Genomic DNA, 20,707 nt, shown 5'->3' with positions numbered 1-20,707 from the left:
ACATTAGTATTACTCTGCTTGAAAGAGGGGCCTCAAGATCGTCTCAAAGTTGTAGCTGCACAAAATATATGGGCGGGGCGGGACAGGGGTTGTGCTGGGGATTTTAATGGACTGGAGGCGGGCGCTAGTAAAGCCTTTTTCAAACTACCACTTTCTGAAAAGGACTTCATGAACCTCAAAGCAGGAAACAATTATTGAATCAATATTCCAGAGCAAGAATCATGTTACAGATGAGGAAACTGAGGCCCAAGGAGGAATGGGGACTTGCTCAAAGTCACTTAGCTAAAGACAGACAGACAGACGTCCACTGAATTGGAATCTTACCCTTTGGAACAGCCAGTCCTGGTGGCAGCTCTGGTGGGGAGAATCCTGGAATGCTAATCCCAAGGTCTAGGTTTGAAACTCTATACTTCATTGATTGCGTTTCCCTTTCATTAAATAGTAGGATTCCATTTGAGGATTTAATGAGATGATGGATGTAAAACACCAGGTACATAGTTAATATGTTCTCGGAAAACGGCAGTTTCTTCCTTTCCTTCTCTGGGCCTCAGCTTCCTCATCTTTACCAGCTCAACCTGGTCGTGCTCCCTATGCCTCCCAGCCACCCTCTTCCCAGGCTCAGGTCCCACCGCTCCATCCTGGCCGCCAGGTGGGGACCGAAGGCCGGCACTTCGAGGAGATGTCGCACATGCGCACTCGCGGGCGGCGCCCCGCCTTCCCACGCTCTGTGTACGTCACTTCCGGCGCGAGCGGCCGGGCCGGCCGGGTGGGAGTGCGGGTCGGTTCTGTGCGCGCTGCCGGACGAGGCTCCCGCCGCCGATTGACCCGCGCTCCGCCCCGTAGCCGGGCCGGTGAGTGCCCGCGAGCCGGTGTGCCCCGGGGGTCAGAGAAAGGGACCCTTGAGAGGGAGGGACGACCGGAAGTGGGGCATCCGAGTAAAGAGAGACCCCAGGAAATGGGGACACCTGGGGAAGGGGTGGCAGCCGGAAGTGGGGGCCTCGGAAGGCTGTCGACAGGACGTGGGGTCTCTGGGGCTTCAGGAATGGTGATTCCTGACCTCTTCTTGGGGTAGGAGGGGAAGGAAGGTGATGCTCGAAAAATGATAGGCTCCGGGGGTGGGGGAAGATTCCCGGCTTGACCCTAACAAATGGTGTTTGCACCCATCTGTATGCCCACCCATCAATTCATTTACCAGACTGTGACTGGGTCCTGCTCTGTGCTTGATACTGCCAAGGCCCTGGAGATTAAACAGGAAGCTCTAGGTGCAGCGTAGAGCCCAGTGTGGGGCTAGATACATCCTTGTTCTGCCTCACTAGGTGTGTACCCTTGGGCCCTTAACCTCACATCATCCGCTAGTATTTACAGAGTACCATCATGGGCCAGGCACTGGGGATAGCAGGGAACGCGGCAGGCAAGTTGTCTGCCCCCATGGAATTTACATTCTAGTGGGCAGTTTCCCCCTTTGTAAAATAGGAACAGTATTAGTGCTCTCACCAAATATTGTGAAGATTAAACAAGAGATGGATGTAAAGTGCTTATCACAGTACTTGATACATGGTAAAATGCTCAAGTACATATTATCTCTTTTCATCATTCCACTATGAGTTAAATTTCATAAGGCAAAGAATTATATTGTTCGTTGTTGTGTGCCCAGCACCTGTAAGCACAGTGCCTGCCACAGGTGACCAGTAATTCTTTGATAAATGAATGGATGGGTAAAACTGGCTTGGAGGAGTTTCAGGTAAACACACAAGACACTGGCCTGCATTTTCTGAAAGAGAAGTAGAAACCCAGTGCTGTGGAAAACGGGAGAGAGTCACCCGGGGGGAGTCAAGGAGGGCTTCATAGAGGAGGTGACATTGAAGCTGGGCCTGGAAGGTGATGAGTTGTCTGGTTGAGAACAAATGAGGCAAGGAAATTCCAGGCAGAGGTATCAGAAATGCATGAGGTGTTCCAAGAATGGTGGATCGTTAGTTTGCTTTGGCTGACATTTAATGTGCATTGAGAGGGGGAAAGGTGGGAGACAGGCTGGAGAGGGACTTGGAGGCTAGGCCTGTAGTCCGTGGATGCTACAGTCTGTCTTCTGGCTAATTACTCGACTGGGATTACAGACATCTGTTGGTGACTGCCAGGAAAACAGAGCCCAGGGTGGGTCCTGTGAACCATGACTGCTGATCTATTCCTCACTCAGCATACCTCCGCCAAGCAGATTAAACTCATTCAACAAATATTTGTGGAGCACAGACTATGTGTCTGACACCCTGTTGAGTGCTGGGTGGGTATAGGTGATGAACAAGACAGATGTGGATGTTGTGCACAAATTGCCTACAGTTGCAACAGTGAGAGAAGCGCTGTGCGGAAGAGCTCCTGCAGGGGTGAGGGGAGCTCCTAACCTGGCCCGGAGTCAGAGAAGGCTTCCCGCTTTAAGCACCATCATCCCTCACCTGGATTATTGCAGTAGCCTCTAAATGGTCTCTTTGCCTCTGTTCTCATCCTCTTACAGTCCATTCTCAAGATAGCCCAGTGATCTTTTTGAAATCTAAATCCGATCATGTCAGTCTACTCAAAACCCTCCTTGGCTCCCACTGAAGTCAGAGTAACTATGCTCTTACTGGCCTACAAAGCCCAGTACCAACTGGGTCCCCAGTTCCTCTCTAAATTCATCTGCCAATATTCTCCACCTTGCGCATTTGGCTCTTGCCATACTGGCCTCCTCCCTGTTCCTTGAAAAAGCCAGGCATGGTCCTGCCTCAGGCTCTGCACTTTTTCTTCCCCCAGAATGGCTTGCTCCCTCACCTTCATCTTCTCACACATGTCACTTGGGTGAGGACTTCCCTGATCACCCTACTTAAAATTGCAAGTCCTATCCCCAGGTACATGCAACCCCCTTGCCTCTTTTGTTTCTCTCCATAGCATTTATTATCTTCTAGTAGTTGCCCCCAGTGCCTGGATGAGGGCCTGGTACCTACCAAGTGCTCAATATTTGTTGAATAAATGAAGTAGCATCTAATGGGGACCGAAGGGTGAATTGATATTGGTCATGAGCATGCTAGTCAGAGGAAACAGGATGTGCAGAGGATAAGAAAAGCACCTCTGGGAGGAAGTGAAAGAAGCTGGGTGAGGCTGGAGGTTAGAACACAAGGAACAGAGTGTGCAGACCTAAGATTTAGAGGGGGTGACCTGGTCACTGTGGCTGCCGTGGCCTGGGGGGAGACCTGCTATGTTCAGAGACCCCAAGATGGTTCCTGCCTTCCTTGTTGAGTTCCGTGTGGGAGACCAGTGACAGCGCATGGACAAGAGCTTGGGCTTTGGAACTGGGCAGCCCTACTGCAACCTTATTCCTGAAATATCTAAGGCAGCTGTGTTATTTTGTTTTGTTTGTTTTGTTTTTCCCTTTAATAGGCGTGTTAGTTCAGATCTTCCAAGAAGCAGACACTAGGATGAGATTAGACATGCAAGAAATTTAATGGCAGCAACACATAAAAGGGAGGGGAACTGGAGAAATCAGAGAGAGCTTCCGATAGCGATTTGAGGCCAGTCCCTGTGCAGGAGGTTTGAGCAGGAAGTCTTGGACTGCATTGTGGTTCCACAAAAGATTCGGCCAGGCTGATAGGGAGTACTTGAGATGAAGTTGCCTGTTCAAGGAGTCCTACGTTTCACTCAGTCATTGGCCAGGGACAATCTGTGGAAAGTGTGCATCCACTGGATGGTGGATCCGGAGGGACAGCAACTGGGGACACCCATCAGTTATGCTCCACCCCGACAGGAGATCTGATCAGTTTCACAGCCGCCATGCTAAGTCACTTGTGGATATGGTAAAAAATTTAACAGTACAGTAGAGTCTCTTTCTCCTTAAATGTCCAGTGTCTAGTTCTGTTCCCTAGAGGGAGCCATGGTTAACAGTTTTCTTGTACTTCTTCCAGAAATTTTAGGTGCATTCACAAGTATATATGCATATATTTTAAAAATGTAAATGCAAGTGTTTTTCTTTTAATTGGGGTATAGTTGCTTTACAATGTTGTGTTAGTTTCTGCTGTACAGTGAAGTGAATCAGCTATATGTATACATATATCCCCTCTTTTTTGGATTTCCTTCCCATTTAGGTCACCACAGAGCATTGAGTAGAGTTCCCTGTGCTATACAGCAAGTTGTCATTAGTTATCTGTTTTATGCATATTAGTATATATATGTCAATCCCAATATTCCAATTCATCCCACCCCCCCTTTCCCCCCTTGGTGTCCATATGTTTGTTCTCTATGTCTGTGTCGCTATTTCTGCCTTGTAAACAGGTTCATCTGTGCCATTTTTCTAGATTCCACATATATGCATTAAGAAACGATATTTGATTTTCTCTTTCTGACTTCTTTCTGTATGACAGTCTCTAGGTCCATCCACGTCTCTACAAACGACCCAATTTCGTTCCTTTTTATGGCTGAGTAATATTCCATTGTATATATTTACCACATCTCCTTTATCCATTCATTTGTCGATGGGCATTTAGGTTGCTTCCATGACCTGGCTATTGTAAATAGTGCTGCAATGAACATTGGGGTGCATGCGTCTTTTTGAATTATGGTTTTCTCAGGGTATGTACCCAACAGTGGGATTGCTGGGTCATATGGTAATTCTATTTTTAGGTCTTTTAAGGAACCTCCATACTGTTCTCCATAGTGGCTGTATCAATTTACATTCCCACCAACAGTGCAAGAGGGTTCCCTTTTCTCCACACCCTCTCCAGCATTTATTGTTTTTTGTAGATTTTTTGATGATGGCCATTCTGACTGGTATGAGGTGATACTTCATTGTAGTTTTGATTTGCATTTCTCTAATAATTAGTGATGTTGAGCATCTTCTCATGTGCCTCTTCGCCATCTGTGTGTCATCTTTGGAGAAATGTCTATTTCTGCCCATTTTTTGATTGGGTTGTTTGTTCTTTTGATATTGAGCTGCATGAGCTGTTTGTATATTTTGGAGATTAATCCCTTGTCCATTGCTTCATTTGCAAATAGTTTCTCCCATTTTGAGGGTTGTCTTTTCGTCTTGTTTATGGTTTCTTTTAAATGCAGGTCTTTTTTTCACACTTTTCTGCAACTGCTTTCTTTTTCCTTAATGTGTCAATTCATAAAGATCTGCCTAATTCCTTTTCACCACTGAATAGTATTCCACTTGTATGGTAATATTGTTTAACCAGTCTCCAACTGGGTGATGTAGGTAGTATTTCCAGTCTTTTGCCATTATAATCAATACTTGTAACAATCATCCTGGTGTGCATATTTTGCACACACATACAGGTACGTGTCCTAGAAATGGAATGCTGGGCCAAAGGGTATGTGTTGTTTTTTGTGTTTTTTTTAACTGAAGTATAGTTGATTTACAATGTTTCAGGTTTACAGCAAAGTGATTCAGTTATACATATATATCTATTCTTTTTCAGATTCTTTTCCATTAACAGAGTATTATAAGATACTGAATATAGTTCCCTGTGTAGGTCCTTGTTGTTTATCTATATTATAAACAGTAGCGTGTATCTGTTAATCCCAAATTCCTAATTTATCCCTCCCCCTCTTCCCCCTTTGGTAACCATAAGTTTGTTTTCTGTCTGTGAGTCTATTTCTGTTTTGTAAATAAGTTCATCTGTATCACTTTTTTAGATTCCACATACAAGTGATATCTTATGATACTTGTAAGGGTATGTGGTTTGAAATCTTTGTAGATATTGACAAACTGCCCTAAAGAGGCTATGTCAATTTATTCTCCCACCAACAGCAAGCATATCAGAGTGCCTGTTTTGCATTTTTGCTAATCTGAATTTCAAAGGTGTTGTAGTTTGCATTTCTTTAATTACAAGTAAGGTTGACCACCCGTTCATACCTCTGTGCGCAAGGCCAGTGTGTTTGATGAGGGGTGTGTGCATCCTGCTCTAGCTGCCTGGGTGCCTCTGCAGAGATTCTTCCTTCATGCCGTCTGGGTTTGGGCTTGGGCACGTGGTTCAGATACTCCTCCAGTCGAGAACCACTGCTCTGAGGTTCTTGGCTTGACAAAAAACGTCTCTGCCCCCCTCCCTCGTGCTGCTCTCTGATTTGGAATGAGCGGTGCTGGGCTTTCTTCACATCATGCAGGGCTTCTGTTTTTGCAGGGATCCTGGGATCTAATGTCAGAAGAAAGTGACTCTCTGAGAACCAGCCCTTCCGCGGCCTCACTTTCGGAAAGTGAGCTGCCGCCGCCCCCCGCACCCACTGGCTATGTGTGCTCGCTGACCGAGGACCTGGTGGCCAAGGCCAGGGAGGAACTGCAGGAGAAGCCAGAATGGAGGCTCCGCGATGTCCAGGCCCTCCGGGACATGGTGCACAAGGAGTACCCGAACCTGAGCACCTCCCTCGAGGACGCCTTCCTTCTGCGCTTCCTCCGAGCCCGCAAGTTTGACTACGACCGGGCCCTCCAGCTCCTGATCAACTACCACAGCTGCCGGAGAAGCTGGCCTGAAGTCTTCAACAACCTGCGGCCCTCGGCCTTGAAAGAGGTCCTGGCTTCCGGATTCCTCACTGTACTGCCCCACACCGACCCCAGGGGCTGCCACATCCTCTGCCTCCGTCCAGGTACCACCCTCACCGTCTCTGGGGGCGGGGCGTGGGTACAGCTTGGGATGCGTCTGCTCAGCACCCTCTCTCTCTTTCTTATTCCCTTTTGTCCCCTCCTTGCCTTAGTCAGGGCTCTTGTATATATAGATAGATAGATAGATACACACGTATATATATTTATTAGGTTGCGCCAGGTCTTAGTTGCAGTGCAGGCTCCTTAGTTGTGGCATGCAAACTCTTATTTGCGTCATGCATGTGGGATCTAGTTCCCTGACCAGGGATCGAACCCAGGCCCCCTGCATCGGGAGCATGGAGTCTTATCCACTGAGCCACCAGGGCAGTCCCAGTCAAGGCTCTTTTGATCGCAAGAGAACAAAACCCTGCTCTACTGGCTTAAGACAAAAGGGAGGATTTAGTCTAAGGAGATGGAAGCACAGCACCGGAGATCTGAAGGAACACGGCCCAGGAGCCAAGACCCAGAATCCAGTTCATTCCCCCATCAGGAACTAAGCCCGCCATTCTCCCTGTCTCTGCTTCTGACTGTCTGTCAGTCTGTGTGTCTCTCTGGGCCACATCTCTGCTGCCCTTTGCACATCTTCTTCACACTTCTGTCCGTGGACTGGCTTCTGCTCCCTTGGCACACTCCTCATCTCCCAGGTTTACCTGGCCACCCAACTAAGTTCTTTCAATGCAAATTCCAGATTTCTAGGGCTGGGAATCTGGTGGGCTGAGAAAGCGACCCTGGTCATTGCGTACAAGCGGGGCTGCCAGGACACCCCCCTCCCCCAGCTCCCACCCTTTCACTCCTTAGTGAGCATGTGAGATACAGATATCAGTGAAAGGGCCTGGGCCGGGCAGATGCCTGGAAAGGTATCTGCCTACCATGTGCCTCCTCTGTCCTCTCTCCCCTCCCTCTGCTTTGTTAAGCCCTTGGAAGTATTCACTTTAGATTCACTTTCAGATCTCAGGGACACCTGACATTTCTCTGGCACAGTAGTTTTCAATGGAGGCACCTCCCCCTGCCCAAAAGCATTTAGAAATGTGTGGGAACATTTTTTTGGTTGACACGACGACCGAGGGGTCCTGGAACTCAGGCCTTCTGATTCTTCCTCCTCTTCTCTTCCCTGACACCAAATGCATTGTAAACTCTGGAGAGTTGTCCACTCCGCCCCCAACCTCAACATTTTCCATCAGAGCAGAACTGAAAAAAAAAAAAAAGTGAAAGTAAGATTGCTGTGTTCTGCTTCCCAAGCACGCTGGGAACATGAGAACCTGCTGACTGCCCTTTCTGCTCATGCATACAAATGCCTCTTGAAACTGATGCGGAGTGGAAGTGGCAGGGCACCTCCCTCTGCCTGCAGGCCCCACGTTACCATTTCCTTTAGTCCTTTACCAAACCCTCTCGGTAGACTAAACCACATTCTCTTGAGCCTTTACTGTGTACCAGGCACAGTGTTAACTGCTTTACCTGCCGTTTTAGGTGCTTTCCAAAATGAGGGGCGTTCATTGTAAAATAAGCAATGCGGTGGAGATGTCAGGGCACCAAGAAACCTAGAAACCAGTCAACGAGAGTTTCTGCTCCTCCTCTGTGCTCACCTCCTACGAATATACGAAAACAGTCAGATATTACCACACTGGTTTCACCCCTTTGCTTGTGTGGTTTGAACTCTTTACTCGTGTTATGGCTTTTTTTCCCCACATGACTGCAGCAGATCTGGATCCTTCCCCACTGACTCAACATTTTAGCAGGAGGCAGATACAGATTTTATTCTAAACTAGGTATTGGCTTTGCCTTTTTATAAGCTCTTTTGAGACATATGTGATTGAAAAGGATGATAGCCAGTTATGTAGAGGCAGGTTCAATTGGCAGCAACATCAGACAACAAGCTGGCATAATTTTTGGACAAAGGTTTTTTCATAGGAATTTTGCACATATCACAAATCCCATTGGTGGCAATCCTGTGGAGTTTTTTTCTTCTTTCAATATTTATTTATTTGGTTGCACTGGGTCTTAGTTGTGGCATGTGAACTCTTAGTTGCGGCATGCATGTGGGATCTAGTTCCCTGACAAAGGATCGAACCTGGGCCCCCTGCACTGGGAGCGCAGAGTCTTAACCACTGCGCCACCAGGGAAGTCCCCCTGTGGAGTTTCACCTTTGTAAGAAAGAGACACCGAGATGTTAGTGGGATTTTCTTGAGAATAGTGGTTAACACTCAATAGTGGTCATTTTCATCTTTTCCCCAAAGAGAGAAAGACTCCTCGATCATATGGAGAACATTAAAGGAGCATCCAGCCTGGAAAGGGGGATTTGCTCAGACTACCGCATTGGAGGGCCATCTCCACCTCTGCTGTCCTCAGTCTGGGCTTCATTCTCAGACCAGCTCTTGCCTCATGGGGTCCCTGAGTCTCAGGCTCCCAGTCTCACCACTACAAGAAAGAAGAGAGATCTTCTCTTTCCAAAGGGCCAAGGTCCCAGAACTGAGTCCCCATGGTTCTGTTTGACCTGGCTTGGATCACATGCTTGTGGCCAGGAGGTTATAATACCCGTATTGGCCAAGCCCACCTCAGGACCCAGGAGTGAAATCCGTTTACCCAAACTGTATGGCTAGCATGGGAAGGGGTAGTTCCCCAGGGAAAACCAGGGTGGTCTCATGAGGATAAGGGGACTTGTGATGGCAGAAAGTGCAGATGTCCATGAAGCCAGTATTGTTATCCTATTCTATGTATGGGATAATATGTAGGCCCATGGTGAGAAGGTAACTTGCCCAAGGTCACACAACTAGTAAGATTCAAACCCCCACATGTGTCTGACTTCAGAACTCACTATTTCATCTTCACCACTTAATTGCATTTCCATTTCAGAATGTGCTGCTATGTTTGGAGTTGAGAAACATCAGCTACAACTTAGGGATCTAAGTAGCCATGCCAGTAGAATTCTGTCTTTTCCATTTTTAAACAATAGTTTTAGGAAGGAGATAAATCATAGCCTGTGTGATTACTTGTTTGTGTTCATTTCTGTAACATATTGTCCATCTCTTATGACCTTAGACAGATGGATCCCGAGCAACTATCCAATTACCGAAAACATCCGAGCCATATACCTGACATTAGAAAAACTCATTCAGTCTGAAGAAACCCAGGTGAATGGAATTGTAATTCTTGCAGACTACAAAGGAGTGAGCTTATCAAAGGCATCTCATTTTGGCCCTTTTATAGCCAAAAAGGTGATTGGCATCCTTCAGGTATGGCCCCTGTGTGTCGTGTGCCTGTTCTGTGGCTGTTTGGTTTCCCCAGGGCCCTGTCCACTTACCTCTAATTCCACCTGAGACACAAACCCCACCTCCTCTCCACAGTCAGAACAATAGAAAAGCATTATGGGAAGAAATGTAAAAGTCCAATTCACCACTCATTCTCATCAGGGTCTCCAGTAGTTTCTGGGCAAGATCAGTTTTAGGGCAAGAGTCCAAAAAACAGATAAATGCTTTCTGCTTTTTTTTTTTTTTTTGGTACAGAAGGCAGAGAAATTCTCAACAAACGAAACTGAGAAGGTTTCTGCTGAAGTGATGGAACCTCTCCTCCTTTCTGTGGGACCTGGGCATTGGAAGCCCTGTTGGGCTGTTTTGGTCAGATGCTTTCACACCTCATGTTCTGTGTTTCAGAACTCAAGTCTCTGGGAACCATAAAGTTCCTTACACACCAGTAGTGCATGAAATGGTTTGCACATGCAAAGCACTTTTTTTAAAATTGAAGTATAGTTGATTTACAATATTATGTTAGTTTAAGGTGTACAGCATAATGATTCAGTAGTTTTATAGATTACACTCCATTAAAAGTTATTACAAAATAATGGCTGTAATTCTCTGTGCTGTGCAGTATATCCTCGTTGCTGCAAAGCACACTTACAGTCTTTATAACCCATTCAGTCCTTCAAGGAATCCTCTGAGATAGACAAGGCAAGAATTATCTTTCCTTGTTGAAAGGAAACCGAGACCTTCAGGATGTAGCCTGGCCCGCGCCTCCCAGCTCTGGCAGGTTGGAGCTTTGTTCTGACCCGGCCCGTGGGGTGCCGTCTCCCATGAGCTCTGCAACACCACAATTCTCCTCAGTGGTGTGTTTGAGCCACTACTGCACACCAGGCTGATTATTTAAGCATTTAAATGTCACCTCTGGTCATTATCAGAAATGTGAATCCTGGCTTTGAGACAATACTTTGGCTTTCCTTAGCTTCCACTCTTCTTTGCAGATTCAGGTGTAAGGATAATGCATTTGGATCAGTGGTTTTCTAGTCCTGTATGATGATCTGGGGGACAAAAAAAAGTTCCCAGGCTGTGGTAATGGACAGTTTCCAGATGCTCCACAGGTTCTAACACCCCCTTCCCTTCCCCCACAGGATGGTTTCCCCATTCGGATAAAAGCAGTCCATGTAGTGAACGAACCTCGAATATTTAAAGGCATTTTTGCCATCATAAAACCGTTTCTGAAGGAGAAAATAGCAAACAGAGTAAGTGATGATCCTATCGACTTAAGATACTTCAATTGTTTTTTTAATGCTGCCTTTTTTGTGACATCTAAAATTTATTGTGATGACAGTAAACTTAGCATATTATTCTGCCCTGGGACTACTAATTTGGAAAGTGCAAGGTTACAGATAAAATAAATGAACACTCCTTTTTGTGAGGGGGAGATGAAATTAATGAGAATATAATATTTGCCAGTGGAGAGAGCAGAACCAGGATTGTTATCATGGGAACGTCCCTGCTCTGCGGTCATTTAGACTTTTTAATATCCTGGCCTGGGCATTGTGAACCAACATTGTGTTTTATGTGTAAGAGGACATGGCGAAGGGTAGTTACTGGGCAGGTAGTTAAAAGAGTCATGGCAATTTCTTTCTTTTTTAAAAAAATAAATTCATTTATTTATTTTTGGCTGCGTTGGGTCTTCGTTGCTGTGCGCGGGCTCCTCATTGTGGTGGCTTCTCTTGTTGCGGAGCACGGGCTTCAGTAGTTGTGGCATGCGGGCTCAGTAGTTGTGGCACACAGGCTTAGTTGCTCCACGCCATGTGGGATCTTCCCGGACCAGGGCTCGAACCCACGTCTCCTGCATTGGCAGGCGGATTCTTAACCACTGCACCACCAGGGAAGCCCGGCAATTTCTTACTACAACTCCTTGGGCTTTAAAAATGCTATTTAAGCCTTTCCACTTACCTAATTTGTGGTCTTGCTTGTAGTGTGTGGAGTAATTCAAGGTTTATGAGATCTGTGAGTTTTTAGTTTAATTCTTATTTAAGAAAGGATAGATGTCACTTTCAAAGACAGTCTTCCTCTCTGACCCTGAAGAGCCACTTCTCTTTTAACTTTTCCCAGGATCACAATTGAAATGTGGTGGGTGGTGTTTTTCTCCTTCTTTCCTAGGCCTGGGAAAGTGGTTCTGGTCACTCAAATATTCTTGAATTTTGTTCTCTTTTTCAAAGAGGAAACAGAGAGAATCTCAAGTGTGTAAGCGAGGGAACTTAAAATCCAGATCGATTCTCAGGCCCTTTCCCTGAAGATTTTAACTCATCAGTTCGGGGGTGGAGCCCAGGAATCTATGCTTTTAAAATCTCCTTAGGTGATTCTGATACATGGTTAGGTTTGAGAACCTCTGATTTAGTGGCCTCCCTACCTGGGTTTGAACCCATGTTGGTTCCCGGAGCTCCCGTTTGGAACCTGCTTTTACCAAAGCAGCCTTTGGAAGAGGTCTTTTACATCTGTGAAATGACCTTACTGGTGGCCCACAGTATTGTTCACTTGGTCCTTCGTGTGTTCGTTCATTCACTCAAAAATAGGTTTTTTGTTGTTGTTGTTGTTGTTGTTGTTGTTGTTGTTGTACGCGGGCCTCTCACTGCTGTGGCCTCTCCCGTTGCGGAGCACAGGCTCTGGACACACAGGCCCCGCAGCCATGGCTCGCGGGCCCAGCCGCTCCGCGGCATGTGGGATCTTCCGGGATCGGGGCACGAACCCGCGTCCCCTGCATCGGCAGGCGGACTCTCAACCACTGCGCCACCAGGGAAGCCCCAAAAATAGGTTTTGATCAACTACTCTGTGCAAGTATGTTCTCGATGAACAAAACAGACCAAAATCTCTGCCCCCAAAATCCCTCTCATTCTAGAAAGAGACACAGACAATGGATTACATATGGTATCTAGGATAAGGATGTGCTAAGTGCTATGGAGAAAAATAAAGCAGAGAACGGAGACAGCGGGTGCTGGAAGCGGGGAAGGGGTTGTAGTATTCAATGGGGTAGTCGGAAGTGGTGTCACTGAGAAGCTGGCGTTTGAGCAAAGACTTGAAAGCAAATGAGGGAGTGAACCTTACAGTGATCTGGGGGACCCTGAGATAGGAGTGGCCTGGGGGAGCAGCAGGGGCAGGTGGTAGGAGTGGGAGGCAGAGGGGTAACAGGGCCCAGGTCGTGTGGGCCATCGTAGGGAGTCCGGCTTTTAGTCTGCGTGACGTGGGAGCATGGGAAGCTTGTACATATTAGAGGAGTGACTTGATCCGACGCATGTTGAAAAGCGCTTAGATTGTGGTGGGACAAGGGTGTGAACACAGAGACGAGTGAGGAAGCTGTTGTAGGAATCCAGGTCAGAAGGGATGGTGGCCTGGTACCATTACGGTGGCAGGGAAGGGCTAGAATTCCGGATGCATTTCCTTATACTCCTTACCAGCCAACAGGATATGGGGTATAAGGAAAAGAGGATTAAGGATCCTCAAGCTTTTCGAGGAACTGGGTAGACTTGGCATCAACTGTTCCTTTATTCATTCAACAGACATTTGTTTGAGCACCTCCTGAGTTACTGATTAACCTAAGGACGTGTGTGCTTCCCTTTCATCCTCTGTAGTTTTTCCTTCATGGGTCTGACCTGAACTCTCTCCATTCAAACCTTCCAAGAAACATTCTCCCCAGGGAGTACGGGGGCACGGCCGGAGAGCTGGACATCACCGCCTGGAACGCGGCACTGCTGGCCTCGGAGGAGGACTTCGTGAGGGAGTTCTGCCAACCTGGCCCTCCCTGCGACAGCCTCCTGGGCCAGGCCTTGCCGCCCGAGGGGCTGAGCTCAGAGGCGCCGTGTGATGACTCCATGCGGGCTGTGAAATCACAGCTGTACTCCTGCTACTAGCCAGTCCCCTGGGAATGTCACCATCTTTAAAACCTTTTCTTCTTTCTTTGGAGAGGTCCAAGGAGAATTTGAGGTGCCATGGATTGTCTTGCTCCTTGTAACGGAACTGCAGCGTGGAGGAAAAGCCTGTAGGGCTCTGAGGTATGCCGCGGGGTGAGGCTTTGGTTACTTGAATGACTCCTGTGGAAAACATGGAGAAAACTCCCCCAGCGATTCCAAACGTTTGGAATCCCAGTGTGCAGCCCTTCATCTGAAGCCGTATCCGGTTTTGACACAGCTCAAAGCAAGAAAAATCAGGACCAAAGTCACTTTGATCCCACATTCTAAGAGAAAACAACCTGATTGGCCAGTCAGCACACACCTATGAAACAGTTTGATGGAGGCTGCAAAGTGGCCACACGTGAGACAATGGGAGTTTGTGTTCTTCACATGAACCCTAACTGCAGACCTCTGTGCTCATCAAGAAACTTCAAGTGTTAGTCCATCACTGGGTCTGGAAAGCACCTTCACTGAATCATGCAAGCACTCAGACAGAAGCAGCACCTCCTGATCAAATTCGGGAGCCAGGGACCTCACGTACCTCTGGGATTCGTGGGTTGAATCTTGCAATAGAAACTTAAAGTTTTCCCAAACCCATAAAGCCTTAGGCCTGGTTCTCAATGGAATCATACATGATCCTAGATGTACGTGATTTTACTCAACCTAAAAGACTGGATGCCAGGCCTGTGTAGCTAAAAGAATTCTGGGGGCTTCCCTGGTGGCGCAGTGGTTAAGAATCCGCCGGCCAATGCAGGGGACACGGGTTCAAGCCCTGGTCCAGGAAGATCCCACATGCCGCGGAGCAACTAAGCCCGTGCACCACAGGTACTGAGCCTGCGCTCAAGACCCTGCGAGCCACAACTGCTGAGCCCGCGTGCCACAACTACTGAAGCGCACATGCCTAGAGCCTGTGCTCTGCAACAAGAGAAGCCACCGCAATGAGAAGCCCGTGCACCGCAATGAAGAGTAGCCCCTGCTCGCCACAACTAGAGAAAGCCCGCGTGTGGCAACGAAGACCCAACGCAGCAAAAAATAAATAAATAAATAAATAAATTTATTAAAAAATAAAATAAAAGAATTCTGGCCTAAGAATTAAGAGACCTGGGCCTCAGCTTTCTCATCTGTAAAATGAGGCTGAATGAAGTGATCCTGAGGGCCCTTTTGGCTACTACCGAGGTTCTGGGATTTGGTTTAGTGATTCATTGAACGTTAGACGTTGGTTTTCTGCCTAGAAGGAGGACTCTCTAGATACCAGTGGTTGGATCCTGTTTTTCGTAGTACGCCTGGGCCTTTCCAAGAGGGATGCGTCATTTTTTGGCTCTGCCTTTAAAGAAACAATGGACTGAGCAATCCCCATTTTCTTTTCATGGTGAGGGTTAAACTTGAAAAGGATGGCCTTTGTGAGGGCAGGTGAGATGCCCAGAATCTTGGATGAATTCCTTCCATTCCTGAGACTCGGGGTGTATTTTAAACCTGGCAATGGTGAATGGTTAACGTCCTTGGGATTCTTAGATTTTGGCTTCTGGAAATGAACGCAAGGGCAAGTTATTCTGGGACCTCCACCCTCACCCCTGCCACCCCAGCCCACTTGAGTTTCTCTCTCTCATGTTCGGCCAGACTGAATGTTAGTTCTGCATTTCAGCACTTTAGACCCTTTCTGTCAAGAATTTAGCCTTAGCCCACGCATCAAATTAAGTGGTTCATCTGATGGCTTTTGACCTATTTCCCTTCATATCCCTTCATATTCATTCCATGCAAATGGTGGTGTTAAGAAGTGACAAGTGGGACTTCCCCTTCCCCGGCGGTCCAGTGGTTAAGACTCTGCGCTTCCAGTGCAGGGGGCGCTGGTTTGATCCCTAGTTGGGGACCTAAGATCCCATATGCTGCGTGGTGTGACCAAAAAAAAAAAAAAAGTGACAAGTACCACGCGTTGTGTGTGTACCTTCTCCGTGCATTTGTTAGAGCAGCAGGCAAGGTGGATGGCTCAGTTAGGATTAGAACAGTCTTCTGAAATTCAAAGGCCAGTCAGGTGTTCATAAGCTGTTCATCTCTGTAGCACTTTTAAAAATGTTTGGAGGGCCTCCCTGGTGGCGCAGTGGTTGAGAGTCCGCCTGCCGATGCAGGGGATACGGGTTCGTGCCCCGGTCTGGGAGGATCCCATATGCCGCGGAGCGGCTGGGCCCGTGAGCCATGGCCGCTGGGCCTGCGCGTCCGGAGCCTGTGCTCCGCAACGGGAGAGGCCACAACAGTGAGAGGCCCGCATACCGCAAAAAGAAAAAAAAAAAAAAAAAAATGTTTGGAGAAGTTGGTGGTGGAAATGACTTACCTCATTAGTGCCAGTTCTAGGGAGAATTCTTTTCACCATAGATGCTAACCCTGGATGTTCTAGGGACCTGGCTGAGCAGGAAATGTCAAAATGCATACCCCTGGCTGCCTCTAGTCCCATGTGACAATGATATTGTGACCAGCATTGCTGGAAAGGTCTAAATAGGACAAGTGGGATGGCTGTAGTAGAGGGTTCAGAACTCAACTGCCTGGATGGGAGAGTTGGTTAGAGGCTTTCTTAGGTCCCAAAGAGGACAGAGTGATTAAAAAACAAAACAAAAAGGTTAGACATGAATCGTTCAAGTTTCCAAGGTTTAAACTGTGCATTGCATTGCTGGCCAATTGCCTTTGTCTACATGTCTTAACATAGGGGTGACCAAGCTCACCTAGAGAAATTTCTCAAACACCAGGAAGGATGTTGCCCTTTTCCCAGGCCTTCCCAGTTGGATCAGGGAGCTGTTTCATTCAGCTTCTGAAAGGAGTCAGAGCCAAGGGTTATCTACCTTCTGGAGCTGCTGTGTTTTATGTAGGCTCCAGAGAGATCAAATGGTTTTGGCACCTCAGGAGGTTTGAACCAAGCTGTGAAACAAGGACCTCCCTGGGTGGAGAACAGGGCGGTCTCTGGTCTCCGCCTGGCAGGCGTCTGTGTGAAGTTGCCCCAGGCAGGGCAGGGGAATGACCACAGGAGCACACTGGGAGCTTCACTCAGCAGTGAGGGCACAGTGATGGAGCAAGGAGTTGAACACCTGGAGAACTGCGAGTGTTTTCCTTCAGGGAAAAGTTCTGGTCCATTTCACAAACACCTGAAAATGAACTTTTCCCACAATTCCAGGCAGCATGGCGTAGGTAAGGGAAAGGAATAGTAAACCAGTAGTAATAATAGTAAACCCGAGTTCCAGCTTTACTTTGCCACGTGGCCTCAGATAAGCCACCAAACATCCCTGAATCATCACACGATAAAGGGGGTCTACACTCGGAGCTCTGAACCCTCTGTTCCTGGCATAAGAGGCTTTGTTCTTTTTTTCCCTGCATCTGGGTGATTCTTTAGGAAATTTAGGTCTGAATGAACTGACACCTAAAGCTTCCAAATGAATCTGTAAGCTTGAGAAAGGTGGGGGGCGGGGGCGGGCGGGGTGTGTTCTTCCTCTCTTCTACACAGAATTCTGGAAAATTGTACCTCTTCCTGGAATCCTGTTCTACCTTCGCGGCCAGAGACTGGAAGAAATCTACAGAAATAGCCATAAGTGCAACCCTGGCTTCCCCTCTTGAGTTTCTTATTTGCTCTTGGCAAAGGTGGCTTCAGCTCCCTAGTACTTCATCCCGCTTTCACAAGGAGCCGCCTGTCCTTAGAGGTTTACAAACACTTCAGTTCGCAAGATAGTACATTTTTGCCAGAAATAGAGTCAGGTTAATAAGAGAGATTTTCCCGGAATTCCTATGAGATATTGAGCCTTTCAGAATTCTTCCTGGGTGGGCAGCTGCTTTAAATGCCATCTGATTCTCAGATCAGTCATGGGATTGCTTTTTCATTTGGGTAGACCGCATTTTAAGGTGTTCCTTTGAAACCTCTTCCTTCATTTAGGAAGTAAAATGTTTGCTAAGGTAATGATGTAAGTATGGCTGTCCCATGGCATGAGGTGTGGAGATAGCAAACAGAAATATATCAACTGTTCAGGAAAGATGTCAGTTCTGGTCATCCTTTTCGGTTTGGGGATCTGTGAATTTTGTTAATCTCAAGTAAATTCCCTTCTGCTCTCCTGACTCAGAAATGCTTTGCTTGAAATACAAGTATTAAACAACATCAGAGTCAAATATTCTTCCTTTAAAAGAGCTTGCTCCATGGGAAGGCCCAGGGTGATTTGTGGATGGAGATGCTAGTAACCTTTTATCCTCTTTGCCAATTAGCTGCTTTTCCTTTCATTTCACAGGGTGCCATGTTTAGTTGGGCAGTTAAGTAGCTGCCATTGGGATTCTTGTGGATATGCCTTGGCCTCTTGGTATATCAGGTGGGAACCTGTTACAAGTGAAATACTTGAAAATTCTCTGGGGCCAAGAGCCTCTGACACCACTCTGAAGGGGTGAGAGGTGGACTAATTTTGTGACCAGATTGGGGCACCATTTCGGCCACTGGTCGCATTCCTCGCTTCAAACTGAAATTCAGTTTGGCTTCAAGTATAGGGACACATGGTGGTGGATACATCTACTTCAGTGTTTGTTTTGATCAAAAGTTTATTTTTCTAGTGCATTTTCTAAGTCAAAATGGTGAAAACGTAATTTCAGTATGCATGACTGGGTCTTAAATAAAAATCTCTGTAAGGTTGAGTGTGTGTGGAGTTCTTTTGTGACAATGGCAGTTTGGGTAAAGGTTCTGAGGGTTTATTATTCACGGTACACAGTGGCCTGGGCAGAGCCTCTTTCCTGGGGAGGCCGGCAGGGGCGCTGTGGCAGCATGTGCATTCTCTAGACCGTGGGCTGGCTGCCTCTGAAGATCATGTGCAGTGAGAAGACACCAGTATGAAGAAAGGAGGTGGAGCTAGATGCCCACAGTGATAGATATGCAAACTTTTCGTTTCACAAGGCCCAGGTATGCTTCCCAGACTGGCCTTGAACCCTGACAGCTAACGATTCCCGAGTGTGGGCTGTGTTAAGCGCTTCACATACAAAATCTCATTTAATCTCCAAGCACCCTTAATGAAATAGTATTATTGCCCCTGTGGGGAAAGTGAGGCACAGAAAAGTTAAGCTAGCTTGCCCAAGGACACACAGCTAGTTAAGTAGCGTTGGGATTCAAGGTCAGGCAGTCTGACTGCAGCTCACAATTTCCTCCCGATGGCGGGAGCCAGGCTGTGCAGTTAGTTAGCCCACAGACAGACCACAGAAAGAAGGGAGGTATTTTATAGTGAGAAAGTGTCAGTGTAAAAACTGGCTTGTTTTCTGGCTTCTTAGAAAATATAAAGCAGAAGTTCTTAACCTCTGAGACCCAAGTTGTAACCGAACATTTTATTCTGGAAGCACCTGTAAGTAAACCCAGATTCCTTGAGGGGTGACTAGGCTGTGGCTTCATCATCTCTGGTCCCATGCTGCTTAGCTGTTTCTCTAAGCTAATGGCTTCTCTGCCCCCTATTCATCTCCCCAGAGGAGACAAGCTAGGTCCCCATCTGTGTTGGGTCTGGTGTGTTGATGATGGGTCAGTTGAGAAATACTCAGGATATCCATACACTTACTGTTGGCTTTTGACGAGGCAACAGTAGGTACTTACTTATACTGCAACATACCAGCTCTTCAGGTCAGCGTTCTCTAAGGAACTTAGTCTGTTTCTCACATCTGGAAAAATGGAGCTAATGGCTCCAATCCTTTTTACCTCACAACAGTGTTAAAAGGATCAATTTAGGTACTTTACAAGCCACAGGAGTGGTTTTCCATGTTATGAGTCAGCACTTCTGGTTTCTCTTGTAAAATACCTTAGTTTTCCCAGCACCCACTCCTAACAGTACTGGTTCAGCACTTCTGTATAATCAGTGGCCCCAGATGTTTCATGTTATTGCATTTAAAGCTGGTGAGTAGGGGCTTCCCTGGTGGCGCAGCGGTTGAGAGTCTGCCTGCTAGTGCAGGGGACACGGGTTCGGGCCCTGGTCTGGGAGGATCCCACATGCCGCGGAGCAACTAGGCCCGTGAGCCACAGCTACTGAGCCTGCGCGTCTGGAGCCTGTGCTCCTGCAACGGGAGGGGCCGCAATAGTGAGAGGCCTGCGCACCGCGATGAGGAGTGGCCCCCACTTGCCACAACTAGAGAAAGCCCTCGCACAGAAACGAAGACCCAACACAGCAAAAATAAATAAATAAATTAATAAACTCCTACCAACACCACCTTCAAAAATAAATAAATAAATAAATAAATAAAGCTGGTGAGTAATAAAATCCTTTAGGGCACTACTTTTCTGGAAAAAAAATTTTTTTAACCAAATGTTCACTCTCTAATCTGATAAGGTGCCAGTACCTTGGGATACAGTGACCCAGTAAGATAGCAGTTATTGCCTTCAGGCAGCTACTAACTTTCCTTCATTAGTGATGCGTTTAGAGAGCCAGCTGGCTCCCCTACATGTCTCTAGGCAGTCTCTAGTTTATCTTGTCTTCTACATCCTTATGGGCCAAGGGAAATTGGGGTCTAATTGGAAAAAATCAAGCCCTGGGTTTGCTTCTCTGCTTTGCCTCTTACTAAGTACCTGTGGGCAAGACACTAACTTCTCTAGACCTTGGTTTGATCTATAAAAGGGGGAGAACTGGGCTTCCCTGGTGGCGCAGTGGTTGGGAGTCCACCTGCCGATGCAGGGGACGCGGGTTTGTGCCCCGGTCCGGGAGGATCCCACATGCCGCGGAGCGGCTAGGCCCGTGAGCCATGGCCGCTGAGCCTGCGTGTACAGAGCGTGTGCTCCGCAACGGGAGAGGCCACAACAGTGAGAGGCCCGCGTACTGCAAAAAGAAAAGAAAAAGGGGGAGAACCATCACCACCTTACAGGGCTGTAGATAATGTCTGTTCATTGCTTGGTACATGTTGCTGTTTTGGGGTAGCTCTCATTTTTCTTCACCTGAGGCTACAGGCATCACGTG

The 20,707-nt window shown here is 47.2% G+C and overlaps 1 protein-coding gene across 3 annotated transcripts; it reads left to right on the top strand.

Annotated features, from left to right (window-relative positions):
- The first annotated feature begins 753 nt into the window (after positions 1-753).
- TTPAL (alpha tocopherol transfer protein like) lies at positions 754-18,422 on the top strand. Of its 3 annotated transcripts, none has more exons than XM_082644159.1 (5): positions 754-851; positions 6,138-6,597; positions 9,629-9,720; positions 10,971-11,081; positions 13,458-18,422. In XM_082644159.1, exons 2-5 carry the CDS (start codon positions 6,153-6,155, stop codon positions 13,734-13,736), a joined length of 927 nt encoding a protein of 308 aa, XP_082500285.1. In that variant the 5' UTR covers positions 754-851; positions 6,138-6,152; the 3' UTR covers positions 13,737-18,422. The 3 variants fall into 3 exon arrangements, with proteins under 3 accessions (XP_082500285.1, XP_082500284.1, XP_082500283.1); XM_082644158.1 differs by having other exon boundaries at positions 9,629-9,822; XM_082644157.1 differs by lacking the exon at positions 754-851 and having other exon boundaries at positions 6,119-6,597; positions 9,629-9,822.
- The last annotated feature ends 2,285 nt before the right edge of the window (positions 18,423-20,707 follow it).

The sequence above is a fragment of the Mesoplodon mirus genome (assembly GCF_964341445.2).
Source record: "Mesoplodon mirus genome assembly, chromosome: 15".
In the NCBI taxonomy this organism is placed as follows: domain Eukaryota; kingdom Metazoa; phylum Chordata; class Mammalia; order Artiodactyla; family Ziphiidae; genus Mesoplodon; species Mesoplodon mirus.
This window is presented reverse-complemented; position numbering and strand designations above follow the sequence as displayed.